Consider the following 13,282-nt stretch of genomic DNA (forward strand, 5'->3'; position numbering starts at 1 on the left):
TTCCCTAATCACTCAGGCTCACTTCATTCTACTCTGTCAAGGTAAGGGAGCTATTCAAATGAAATTTAACTTGAAATGATGGTAAGGAGAACTTTTTCTATTTCACTGATTTACGTTTTTTTCCATACTAGTCAACTTCACGGCTCACTAGAAATAAACTACGCGTCCCATGATGCATTGCACTATTAGTCTCCCAACCGGTCGCCCTCGCCTTATTTTAACAGTAATGGTTGCAGTTAGAATCGATGGCCCTAGGCCAGAGCAAGGTGGGGAGCCTTGTGTACATCTGCTCGAGCCTCGCATGGGGTTCTCGGAGGCCCTCGGGGCGCCTTTGTGTTCAGGCGTCGACGCGGGCAGGCCCTCCGGCCCGGGGTCCTCCCTGCAGCAGGAGCGCTCCCTCAGTCCTCCTCCAAGATGGCGGCGCTGTTGGCGGTAAATTCGGGTAAGCGCGGCCGGGCCGTGAGGGACCCACGGGGACCCACGGGGGGGGGCGGGGCCGGTTCGTGGGGAGCGCTCGTGCAGTCAGGCCGTTCGGAGTGCGGGCGCGAGTCTGTGCGTAGGGCCTGCTTTCGCCGCGTTCCGGCCTGCAGCCCCGCGCCGCCTCCGTTTGAATGGCGCGCGGCGCGGCTACCGCTTTGCCTTGGAGACGGCCGTTTGAAGGGGAGGCGGAGCGGCGGGGTTCCGGGCAGCCAGGCGCGCGGTCCCGAAGCCGCTTCCTCCCTGGAATATCCTTCAGGTGTAGGCAGGCCAACTTTCGCCAAGGTACGGCTCAAGCCCCGGGCTGTGAGGCGCAGCCGAGCCTGGAAGGAGGCCGGGCTCAGCGGGCCGCGGGCTCAGCACATGCCTCCCGACTCTGGGGGTGTGGGCCGGCCTGCACCGCTGTCACAGCACCGTTGTCACAGCCATGCCGTCAGTGACAGCGCTGTGGAAAAGCTGGGGGTGGGGTCATCTTTGGAACCCCCAGAGATGCTCGAAGGCGTGGATGGATTTTGACTTGTCATGGTTCCGGGAACACAGTGCCGGGTATCAGGGAGGACTTGGGTGTCAAACATTTTGTACTAGGTGTGGCACTCCTGAAGACGGATTTAGAAACTCGATTCATGAGTACAATTAAGAGGAAACATAGCAAATGTTTATGGACGATCTATTTAACAGGACTTTTTATTTTTTAATTTTTAATTTTTTGGTTTTTCGAGACAGGGTTTCTCCGTGAAACCTTGGCTGTCCTGGAACTCACTCTGTTGACCAGGCTGGCCTCGAACTCTGGAAATCCGCCTACCTCTGCCTCTCAGGTGCTGGAATTAAAGTGCGCCACCACTGCCTGGCTGTTTTGTTTGTAAACTATTTTTGGTACTGGTTCTTAACAGTTTACCAGTATTTTTTTGAAAATTACCAAAATCTGAGATTTGTAAATTCAGATATGATATGGTAAATTGTTTTGGAGAAATGAAAATTTCTGTTTATTGACAACATACAGTCTGCTCACTGGAACAAATATTAGACTTGCTTTATATCATTTAATCCCAAGTGTGTGTGTGTGTTTTTCATTTATATATTTGGAGTAGTAGTGCAATTAAATCTCTCAGACTTAATTTGGAAGCAAAGACTTCAAGTGGTTAAACAATTTCTCCAAAATTAAACAGTTAATGCTTTTAAGCACAACTTTATGACATCACATCATGCCCCCCCCTTAGTTCAGGCTAAAGCCTTCTCTGCCCTGACCTCTCTGCCTAGGTCAAATGCCCTTTTTGACATGGTTACCTTTTCCTTCAGACCATGTAGGCAATTGGGTTTGTTTCCTTATTAAACTGAACTTAACAGTGTCTCATACATGATGACTGGTTAAATGTGATATGCAGGAAGTATCTCAAAACATTAAAGGAAATAAATGTGTTTCTCAAGGTGAATTAAAATACATACTAGAGGTTTTGAAAGAAATGTATTACCCTTATTTGTTACTAGTAAAGGGATATTTGCTGAAGTCGGGCAACTGTGGAAGCATCCATAGATGAATGGATGATGAGGGAATGGGCTTGTTTATCAAATTCAAGAAAGACCCCTAGCAGACCAGCATGCTATGTATTGATGGTAGCAGCAGTGTGTGTGCATGGGTACTCAGGCACTCGTCAGCAGGATCTTCACTATAGAAATTCACATGATGAGTTACAGTTAGTTTTGAGATGGAATATTGCTGTGTTGTTCAGGCATATCTCACTCAGGGACTCTTGCTGCTGCTGACCAAGTGGTTGGGGATTTATTGCAGGTATTTGTCAGCCACCACATCTGTCTGACAAGAAGCTGTACTTTTAAACCAGAGATTGGCAAATATGGGATTGAAGTAGGAGAAGCACAGGAGGGAGTTGGATGATTGAGATGTGCTGACTCCCTTCTCTCTCATCCTCACACAGAAGACCTGACAGCGCTTCCTGGCCCTGAAGATTGAGCCAAGGGCCTTTTGCTCCATAATCATGCCTTCCATTGCCAGGATATTCTTGTGGCCCTAGGCGCTCCTGTTCATGTGTTCTATTAGTCTCCTAAACTTCATTGTGTTTATGTGTGTGAATTGGGTTGAGTACCAGGGCCTACACATGCTGAGCATGAGCTCTCCCGTTGAGCTTCACCCACAGTGCCCTTGTCCACACTTATAAGACCTGACTTGTTTGCTTTATTGCCTGTGGTTTAGTCTCACTGAGTTTTTAATAAATTGTCTCAATGGGTTCTTATCAATCTTTTTGTTTATTTGTTTTTTGTTTTTGATTTTATTTTGAGACAGGGTTTCTCTGTATAGCCCTAGCTGTCCTGCAACTCACTCTGTAGACCAGACTGGCCTTGAACTCAGAGATCCCCCTGCCTCTGCCTCCCAAGTGCTGGGATTAAAGGTGTGCACCACCACTGCCTGGCTTACTTAGATCAATCTTAACTCCCTCATTTACTGTGCTATTTGCTAGATATTTTTGACATCCCTAATTTGTCTTCTGAAGCACATTAAATTGCTAAATATGATGTATAGAGGTAGTCTAACCCATGGGGTAGGGAATGGACAGGTCACTTTCACATCCACAGCTCTGGTGTGCCTTTGCCTGAGTGTTTCAAGTGTCTAGGGTTTTGTATTTGCAGAACAGAGGGTGATGTAGTGAGCAGATTTTGTAGGACAGCAGCCATACTTGGAAACCTAGGCCCTGCTAAGCTGACAGCAGAGGCTTAGTAAGGGTCATAAACATCAGTAATGTCTCTTTGCTTTCTAAAATAGCCAGTGTCCCAGCTAAAACAAAGTATGTCTTTCAATTTCCTAGATAAACAAAATGTTTTCACAAAATTTGCTTTTCACAAAGGTATTAGGGAGAGAAGGAGATGTACCTCTGTTTAGTGTCTGTGATACAGAAGTATAATGCTGTTTTACTTACTTTCTTTTAAAAACTCGTAAACTTGTAAACTGCTGAGTATGGGTACACAGGCCTGTAAGCTTAGCACTTGGGAGCATGAGGTAGGTTTTAGACTAGCCTGGGCTATAGAAACTGTCTCAAGAAACAAAACAAACAAAAAAACTGAAAGAAGGAAACACCAAGAACTGTAAGCCTTAGGAACAGGTAATGCTCTTTGCTAGTTTTGTCTTTTAAATTTTAGTTGAATTTGTGTGTGTGTGTGCATGCATGCGTGCATGTATTGACTGTACCACATGTATGCAGAAACCCTTGGGGGTCAAAAAAGGGGTTAAGGACGGTTGTGAGCCACCCTGTGGGTGCTGGGAACCCAACTCTACAAGAGCATCTCTGTAAATCCTCGAGTCAGTCCTTTAGTCCGTTAGGTTGTCTTTTTTTTTTTTTTTTTTTTTTTTTGTCTTTTTTTTTATTTGATATAATTTATTTACATTTCAAATGATTTCCCCTTTTCTAGCCCCCCCCCCACTCCCCGAAAGTCCCGTAAGCCCCCTTCTCTTCCCCTGTCCTCCCTCCCACCCCTTCCCAGTTCCCCGTTCTGGTTTTGCCAAATACTGTTTCACTGAGTCTTTCCAGAACCAGGGACCACTCCTGCTTTCTTCTTGTATCTCATTTGATGTGTGGATTATGTTTTGGGTATTCCAGTTTTCTAGGTTAATAACCACTTATTAGTGAGTGCATACCATGATTCACCTTTTGAGTCTGGGTTACCTCACTTAGTATGATGTTCTCTAGCTCCATCCATTTGCCTAAGAATTTCATGAATTCATTGTTTCTAATGGCTGAATAGTACTCCATTGTGTAGATATACCACATTTTTTGTATCCACTCTTCTGTTGAGGGATACCTGGGTTCTTTCCAGCATCTGGCAATTATAAATAGGGCTGCTATGAACATAGTAGAGCATGTATCCTTATTACATGGTGGGGAATCCTCTGGGTATATGCCCAGGAGTGGTATAGCAGGATCTTCTGGAAGTGAGGTGCCCAGTTTTCGGAGGAACCGCCAGACTGCTTTCCAGAGTGGTTGTACCAATTTGCAACCCCACCAGCAGTGGAGGAGTGTTCCTCTTTCTCCGCACCCTCTCCAACACCTGCTGTCTCCTGAATTTTTAATCTTAGCCATTCTGACTGGTGTAAGATGAAATCTTAGGGTTGTTTTGATTTGCATTTCCCTAATGACTAATGAAGTGGAGCATTTTTTAAGATGCTTCTCCGCCATCCGAAGTTCTTCAGGTGAGAATTCTTTGTTTAACTCTGTACCCCATTTTTTAATAGGGTTGTTCGGTTTTCTGGAGTCTAACTTCTTGAGTTCTTTATATATATTGGATATTAGCCCTCTATCTGATGTAGGATTGGTGAAGATCTTTTCCCAATTTGTTGGTTGCCGATCTGTCCTCTTGATGGTGTCCTTTGCCTTACAGAAACTCTGTAACCTTATGAGGTCCCAAGGTTGTCTCTTTTTTTCTTTGAGTCGAGGCTCATTATTCAGTCTTTGCTGGCCTGGAACTAGCTAAGTAGACTAGGTTGTGTTCATAGAGCTCAGCCTGCCTACCTCAAATGCTGGGATTAAAGAGGTGTGCCACCATGCTCTGTCCTCCTGCTTTATTTTATATAAAGGGGAACTAAAGGAGAAAGGGATTTCTCTCTGAAGCTCACCTAGGGTATGAAGTGGTCAAACCAGGTTCAGCTGGCAGTACACTTAAGTTTGGGTTTGTTTGATTTTTGTTTTTAGAAAGCAAGTTTCTATTGTTTTCAAAGATTTCTAATTAATCGTACTGTTATGTTTTTGCCCGGTGTATGTAAGTTTTTATATTAGAAGTGGACATTAGCGTTTCCTTTGGTAAATGTGAATGTGGCTAATATGTGGATGGCACGTATCTCACACTGGTCTTCCTTTTTCTTTCAAGCTGCCAGCCTATGGGGACCCTATAAAGACATTTGGCAGACAGTCGGAAGTGCTCTGTGGAGAAGACAGCCTGAAGCTGTCCACCTTCTTGACATGATTTTGAAGAAACACAAACCCGACTTCATCTCACTGTTCAAAAACCCAGTAGGAAATATTCTTCTTTGCTTCTTGTTTGTTGATGTTGTTTAATAAATCTGGAGAGTGATGATCTTTTTAGATCTTTTTATTTATTTATTTGTTAATTAACTCCGTGGGGGCATGAGCATGCCCTGCGCACATGTAGAGAGAGGTGAGATGACAGTCTGCAGGAGTCAGGTGTGTGGAGCCAGGGCTCGAACTTGGGCTCTCAGGCAGGGTGCTAGGAGATTTGCTTGCCAACGCCAGCCCCGTTTTTTAAAAAAGAAAGGACAGTGAACTCTCTGTAAACACGTGGCTTGAATTACACTAGTAATTCAAGTTTTTTTGTCTTTTTATTTTTCATAGAACTTACTGTTGAATTTATCTTCAGCTAAGTGGTAAATGTAGTATCTGACTACAAATGCAGTTTGTCCCACAAATGCTACTTGCCTTATAATTTCTGGCCTATTATTGACAGTACACATAACCTTCACTGCTTACTGCTTACTTATTTTCAGACATACTTGTGCATTTGAAGGTTCTGTAGTGCAGTGTAAACTGTTGGCTAAACTTCATCATTGTACCTAGAAACCCTCTCAGTAGAAGGGACTACAGTGGAGGATTTGAGTGTGGAGACTCCTTCTCTTGCTCTTGGGCAAGTTTCTGGTTTTTCTGACTTGTTTTGTTTGTTTGTTTTTCTTTTTTCTTTTTCTTTCTTTTTTTTTTTTTTTCTTTTTTGGTTTTTACGAGACAGGGTTTCTCTGTGTAGCCCTGGCTGTCCTGGAACTCACTCTGTAGACCAGGCTGGCCTCGAACTCAGAAATCCGCCTGCCTCTGCCTCCCCAAGTGCTGGGATTAAAGGCATGCGCCACCACTGCCTGACAGTTTTTTGTTTTTTCAACAATTTTATTTTTCCAAATTTTTTTTTAAAGATTTGTTTATTTTTATTTATATGAGTGCACTGCAGCTGTCTTCAGACACACCAGAAGAGGGCATCAGACCCCATTACAGATGGTTGTGAGCCACCGTGTGGTTGCTGGGAATTGAACTCAGGACCTCTGGAAGAGCTGTGAGTGCTCTTAACCGCCGAGCCATCTCTCCAGCCCTGTTTGTTTGTAAGGTATCATCTCATTCATCTCTTTCTGTATCTAAGGCTGGCCTGGAACTTAAGTAGCTCAGGTTGGCTTTATCCTCTTGCCTCAGCCTCTGGCTGGGATTATACATGTGAGCAGTCATTTCCATCTCACAGTTGTTTTGTTTTTAAACCTTTATAGTGTGTGGCATGTGCAGTGTGAGTGAAGTCAGAGGACAGCTTTGGGTGGTTGATTCTATGTTTTTTCATTGTGTGGGTTCTAGGTATTTTACTCAGGTCTTAGCAGCAAGTGACCTGTTACACTGAGCCACCTCGCCACTTTGGCATTTTGCTTTGTGTGTGTTTGTGTTTCTAGAGATGAAATCTTATGATCTTGTACATACTGTGCAAGTTCTACTATTGAGCTGTACTTTATTTTTAAAAGTCTTTATTTTTGAAACAGTGTTTACAACTTTCTCAGGCCAGCCTTGGACCTATGATCCCAAGTAGCTGAGATGTACATCTACTCTTTCTTGTGATTTCTTTAGTAGAAGGAGCTCTGGCTTGGAGCTGAGAACCAGCTGAGCTGAAACTCCTGCCTTATCTCTCCCCTGAGAAGGTTGTATGACCTCAGACAAGTTACCTAGTGTACCTTGGTACCGTTTCTGTATTATAGAGGAGTTGGACTAAAGGATCCAGGGAATTCTTCAGGAATTCTTTGACAGTTTGTTATCTATCAGAGATCTCTCTGTGTTAAATAGTTGAATCAGGGAGGCTTTAAGGGCCTAATGGCTTAGTACTAGAGCACTGGCCTAGTGTATGTCCATTTGTGGGTTACATCCCTACCACCACACATTCAAAAAGTTTTGTAAGACATAAGATCATATGTTACTAACTTATGATTCACTTTACAAAGTAATACTATTGCTTGTTACTTAATACAGTTCATATGTCCATTTGAATTATTGGTATGTAACTGAAATGGTTACTTAGATACGTGGAAAACAGAATAGTATTTGTTTATATATATATTTTTGGGGGGGTTTTATTGAGTTTAGCAGATAGTTTTAGAAAGTAGTGCTGGATTTAAAAGTTGAAGGTGGTGCCAAGTACTGCTTCATACCCTCTAGTTCTCTATAACTAGGTAAGAAACACGAGTTTGGCATGCTACCATTGCATGCAGCCTGGTCGTGACTCTACTTGCCTGGCCTCCAGGTTTAGCATTAGAGGCACGCGCTGCCACAGTAAGCCAGGCTGCATTGCCGTGAATTGACTTCTGCTAGGAGCACTGTTTCATTACTTGGTTATAATTTTATCATTCTAGCCAAAAAATGTTCAACAGCATGAGAAGATTCAGAAAGCCAGTTCGGAGGGTGTCGCCATCCAGGGGCAGCAAGGAACTAGACTTCTCCCTGAGCAGCTCATTAGAGAGGCGTTTATCATCAGTGACCTTTTTGATATTGGGGAATTGTCAGCTGTTGAGCTTCTCCTTGCTGGTAAGTTGACATTTAGCTGAAAGTGTGGTGTGTAGTCAGAATCATGAACCCCTAACTTGGACTTTTGTTTTCTTGATTTATTTCACGTATGAGTACGCATTGCTGTCCTCAGACCCACCAGAAGAGGGCATTGGATCCTATTACAGATGGTTGTAAGCCACCATGTGGTCTCTGGGACTTGAACTTAGGACCTCTGGAAAAGCAATCAGTGCTCTTAACCGTTGAGCCATCTCTCTAGTCCCCTAACTTGGACCTTTTATTGTCTGGGTAATAAATGGGTTTAAAATATTTGTTTATTTTATGTATATGTATATGCCTGAGTATCTGTATGTGCACCATACTCATTTAGGAAATATAGGAGGTCAGAAGAGGGTATTAAATACTCCAGAACTGGACTTACAGGTGATTATGAGCCACTTTGTGGGTGCTGGGAAGTGCTCTTAACTGCTGAGCCATCTGTCTAACCCCATAACAGACTGTTTTTAAAGATCTCATTTACTTGTCCCAGTTGTTGATGAATTGTCTTAAGGTGGGCCTTAAACTAGTAATTTTTTTTTTCAAGACAGGATTTCTCTGTGTAGCCCTGGCTGTCCTGGAACTCACTCTGTGATCCAGGCTGGCCTCGAACTCAGAAATCCGCCTGCCTCTGCCTCCCAAGTGCTGGGATTACAGGTGTGCGCCATCACTGCCCGGCTGGTGTAGTCATTCACCAGCAAAGTTGCATCCCTAGAGTGCGTGGCTCAAGGCAAGTGTAGGAAGGCAAGGTTTACTCTTTTGTTTGGACTGTCTTCTGGAGTGGGCTCGTCAAGTGATGAATGGCTAGGTGAACAATTAGATAATTTTAATAATAATTAATACCAGGAAGAAAATAAACTGTACATCAAGGCAGAGAGACATTAGGGCTGATTAAGGTAGTTCTGATTAGTGGGCTTAGTCAGGGCCTTTCCAGGGTGAGGACTTTTGACGTCGACCTGAGTCATGTTTAGATGCCAGCCAGCCAGACTTCCTGGTGAAGGCTGATAGAGGCACAAGGAGCATGTCCTTCAGGTCTGAGAAAATGCATGTTTAAAGGAAAACAGACTGCTGTGACGGGGCATAGCACATAAGGGAGAGAGGAGGAACTCATCCAAGTAGTATTCCCGGTATTGCTAGAGGGTTAAAACAAACATGTAACACCAAGCGACTTAGAAGTCAATTTGTGGCTGCTACGTAGAGATCAGTATTTCCATAAAAGAAGGAGTTCATTAATGATCACAAAAGAGCCATATGAAGAAAATACATACATCTTAGTTGGATGGTCTTTAAATATACTATATAACTACCAGAATCCTTTTTGACCGAAGAAAATTAGTTATTGAAGGAAGGTAGTTTTCTCTTATGCGAAGGTATGCTAACTGGACATACTTGAGATTTAAATTTAATTCAGATTTTTTTTTTTTATTCTTGCACTGTACTACTTAACAAACATGTCCTCTGTACTTACCATGTTCTAGATACTATGGGAAGACTGCTGTAAAATGAAGATGAATGACGCCTCATTTAGTGTAAAAGAACACAGTCTGGTGACTTAAGAAAGATGTGGGAATAGTTTTGACAGGAGACAGTGCAGAGAAGAGAGTGACCCTGAAAGGAGGAACCTTGCAGGCATTTGCAAGGGTTCCCCTGAGTGGAGATAGTGGGCCCAACAGAGGACATCAGGGAAGTGAAACTGAGTTGGGAAGGTGATGACTTTCTTGTTCTGTTTTTGTTTGAGACAGGGTTTCTATGTGTAGCCCTGCCCTGTCCTGTCCTGGAAGTCACTCTGGACCAAACTGGCCTTGAACTCAGAGATCCACCTGCCACTGCCTCCTGAATGCTGGGATTAAAGGCCTTTGCCACCACCTCGTGATGGGGCTTCTTGTTCTTACTGATGTCCTGGTATATGGTTGGTGGGCCTTTGAGTCTGCAGTGCCAGGAATGATAGCTGCAGGGTCCCTCAATGTTGAGGCCTGCTTATTTGAAAACAGTTTGGCATACATTTCAAACACATTTGAGCTTCGTTACTAAATGATCAATTCCTTTTCTAGGAGAGCATCAGCAGCCACATTTCCCTGGCCTCACCAGAGGATTGGTAGCTGTCCTTTTATACTGGGATGGAAAGCGGTGCATTGCAAATTCTCTCAAAACCCTGATACAATCTAGACGAGGGAAGACATGGACATTAGAACTCAGGTCTGTTTGCCTTTGGGGACTTACAGGGTTAATGTAAAATTACTTGAATTTGAATTTTAGATATAACAGCTTTTCCTTAGTGTATACTGTTTCAGTAAACTGTAAGCTCAGGTCAGTAATATTCTTTCCAGAGTAATACCTTAGTTTAAACCTGACTTATTTGCTAGTGAAAAATCACAGAGATTTATTTAACTTCAGTGATTTAGAAAAGGTAAAAAGAACAAGACTATAATTCATCCTGGTTGTTTGTAATAATAGGCTGTTGTCAAAACAGTATCTTTATTCATTTTCTTTTCCTTGCAGTCCAGAGCTGGTTTCCATGACAACACGCTTTACAGATGAGCTGATGGAGCAAGGATTGACTTACAAAGTCCTTACTTTGGTGTCGCAGATTGATGTGAATAATGAATTTGAGAAACTACAGAGAGACAGAGGTTTGGGCAGTGAGAAACACCGCAAAGAGGCAAGGGTTCTGTAAGATGAACTAACTCATGGGTATCATTGTCACATGTGGAACAGTGCTTACAGAATATTCATCTCACTTAGGTGGATGAAAATACTGCTTCATTATCATTGTTACTGGTTTGGTTTTCTTTTTTTGAGGTGGAGTCTCACTATGTAATAGTCAACTTGTCCAGAACTTGCTATGTAGACTAGGCTAGGCTCCAACTCAGAGATCCACTCTGGGATTTAAAGCATGAGCTTTTTAATTTCCACCCCCATGGAAATACCGCATTTCAAATACGTAGACTGCTCTGCTCATAGAATTTGCCTGCATTTGTTCCAGGTACTCTGCCTCTGTTTATTCCTCATCTAGTTCTTTCTGAAATGAGTCGTTCAAGTGGTCAGCATGGTTTCTTAAGGACTAAACCCCTAGGATTTGTTCAGAATTCCAGCAATTTTAGGAGCACCTGTGGATTCAGTTCAGTTTTGTTAGCCTTATGGAAGACACTATATTTTGTAATGCCATACCTTGCTATAACTTGTGTCACATTGTGTTGTTACTTGTAGGTTTCTGATCTCATCAAGGAGTGCAGACAGTCTCTGGCTGAAAGTCTTTTTGCCTGGGCTTGCCAGTCACCATTAGCCAAAGATGACACCCTCCTACTTATTGGACATTTGGAGAGAGTGACAGTTGAGGCCAACGGCTCCCTGGATGCAGTAAACCTGGCTCTCCTTATGGCTCTTCTGTACTGTTTTGATACCAGCTTCATAGAGCAGAGCACAGAGGAGCGTGACGGTATTGGAGTTTACAGTTTATCTTTTAAAAAAATTCTTTATTTTATATGCACGTTTGTGCGTTATATATGTGTATGTATGTAATATATATACACACCCATATATGTTTATATGCATTCATATATAAACATATATATATATATATATATACACACACACACACACACACACACACACACACACACACACACACACATATATGAATGATTATTTTATCTGAATGAGTACACTGTTGCTGTCTTCAGTCACACACCAGAAGAGGACATCGGATCCCATTACAGATGGTTGTGAGCCACCATGTGGTTGCTGAGAGTTGAACTCAGGACCTCTGGAAGAGCAGTCAGTGCTCTTAATCACTGAGTCATCTCTCCAGCTCCAACATTTATATTTTTTACTTTTTTTTTCTTAGCGTCTCACGGTGTGGTCTAGATTGGCCTCAAAAAAATTTTCTTAGTTACATTGTGTGTGTGTGTGTGTGTTGTGTGTGTGTGTGTGTGTGTGTGTGTGTGTGTGTGCGCGCGCGCGTGCCTGAAGACAACTTTCAGGATCAGTTGTTTCCTTCCACTATATGACTTCAGGAGGTAAACTTAGGTTGCCAGGTCTGGCAGCAAGCACTGTTACCCACTGAGCAATTTTGTTGGTCTGGCCTCAAACTCTTGATCTTCCTGTTCTAGTCTTCTGGGTGCTGAGATTATAGGCATATGCTAACATACCCAGTGCGTACCAACACAACCAGCAATACATTTATTTTCAAAAATAAAATTTTAAATTGGAACATTCAAGAAGGACAATATTTTAACTTCCAAAATCCAAATATTCTTCTTTGTTTCTGTCTGTGTAGTTCAGCAAGTTTGAAACATTTTATATGTGCGATGTAATTTAAGACTAAGGTCTGTATCTGAGGCCCTGGGTTTGCTTTCTAATAGCATCTGCCCACACCTGCTCCCAAGTGCTGGGGTTAGGGAATGCACAGCCATGCTCAGCTTTGTCCCTGTACAGTTAGTTTCTTTTGAGATTTGAAATGATGCTTTTACAGGATAGAAAGCTGTGTTTTCATGAGTGTACATGCCTGACTTTACTGAAACTACCTGTTTTGTTCCTTATTCACATTTTTAAAACTTGTGAAAACAGATTCTTTATTTCCTTTTTGACATAGTTTTTTGTGTATGAGAAGTAGATGTTTCATTTTATCTTTAGAGAGCATTTATTTATATTTTAGAATTCCTATATAGAAAAAAACAGTGAGTGCTTCTTTTTTCTAATTTCTGTTGTCTATGAAACTTATCAAAAGTTGTTAGCTGAAATTTAGCATTGTGTTTTTGTGCATATAATACTTAACAGTAATACAGATTTTTGTTATATTAAATAATGATGTGAATTAGTCATTATTCCTTTTGAAAATGCTAAGTGTTTATGACTTTTAGATATCCATGTGTGACAGAAGTGAGAATTGATTTCTGCTTTTTTTTTGGTGAAGTGATGTAATTCTGTATTTTCAGATATGATTCACCACCTTCCACTGTTGACAGAGAGGCAGTACATTGCGACAATTCACTCTCGTCTCCAGGATTCACAGCCTTGGAAGCTTCCTGGGCTGCAGGCCACTGTTAGGCTTGCCTGGGCTCTGGCATTGAGGGGTATATCGCAACTACCGGATGTAACAGGTAAAGTAAGGAAAGTTTGAGATAAATGGCTCTGCCACTATAACTAGAATGAATTTATTTTCTTCCTTTAAAAGTTTTTAGGTGACTTACTTTATGTGTGAATGTTTTACCTGCATATATGTCTGTATTCCACATGAG

At 42.3% G+C, this 13,282-nt stretch overlaps 1 protein-coding gene across 6 annotated transcripts in view; it reads left to right on the forward strand.

Moving 5' to 3' along the window:
• Nucleotides 1-346: 346 nt before the first annotated feature.
• The window catches only part of Nup205 (nucleoporin 205), a 66,326-nt gene continuing 53,390 nt past the window's right edge, over nt 347-13,282 (forward strand). For 3 of the 6 annotated variants that reach the window (XM_052173441.1, XM_052173442.1, XM_052173443.1), the window contains exons 1-7: nt 347-442; nt 5,347-5,489; nt 7,859-8,030; nt 10,097-10,241; nt 10,545-10,704; nt 11,253-11,481; nt 12,980-13,144. In XM_052173441.1, coding sequence (XP_052029401.1) covers nt 415-442; nt 5,347-5,489; nt 7,859-8,030; nt 10,097-10,241; nt 10,545-10,704; nt 11,253-11,481; nt 12,980-13,144 — 1,042 coding nt within the window. In that variant the 5' untranslated portion in view covers nt 347-414. Of the gene's footprint in view, nt 443-596; nt 763-5,346; nt 5,490-7,858; nt 8,031-10,096; nt 10,242-10,544; nt 10,705-11,252; nt 11,482-12,979; nt 13,145-13,282 lie in introns of those variants that run through there. The other 3 variants (XM_052173438.1, XM_052173440.1, XM_052173439.1) reach the window with 1 other exon arrangement.

The sequence above is a fragment of the Apodemus sylvaticus genome, chromosome 2 (genome assembly GCF_947179515.1).
Source record: "Apodemus sylvaticus chromosome 2, mApoSyl1.1, whole genome shotgun sequence".
Lineage (NCBI taxonomy): Eukaryota > Metazoa > Chordata > Mammalia > Rodentia > Muridae > Apodemus > Apodemus sylvaticus.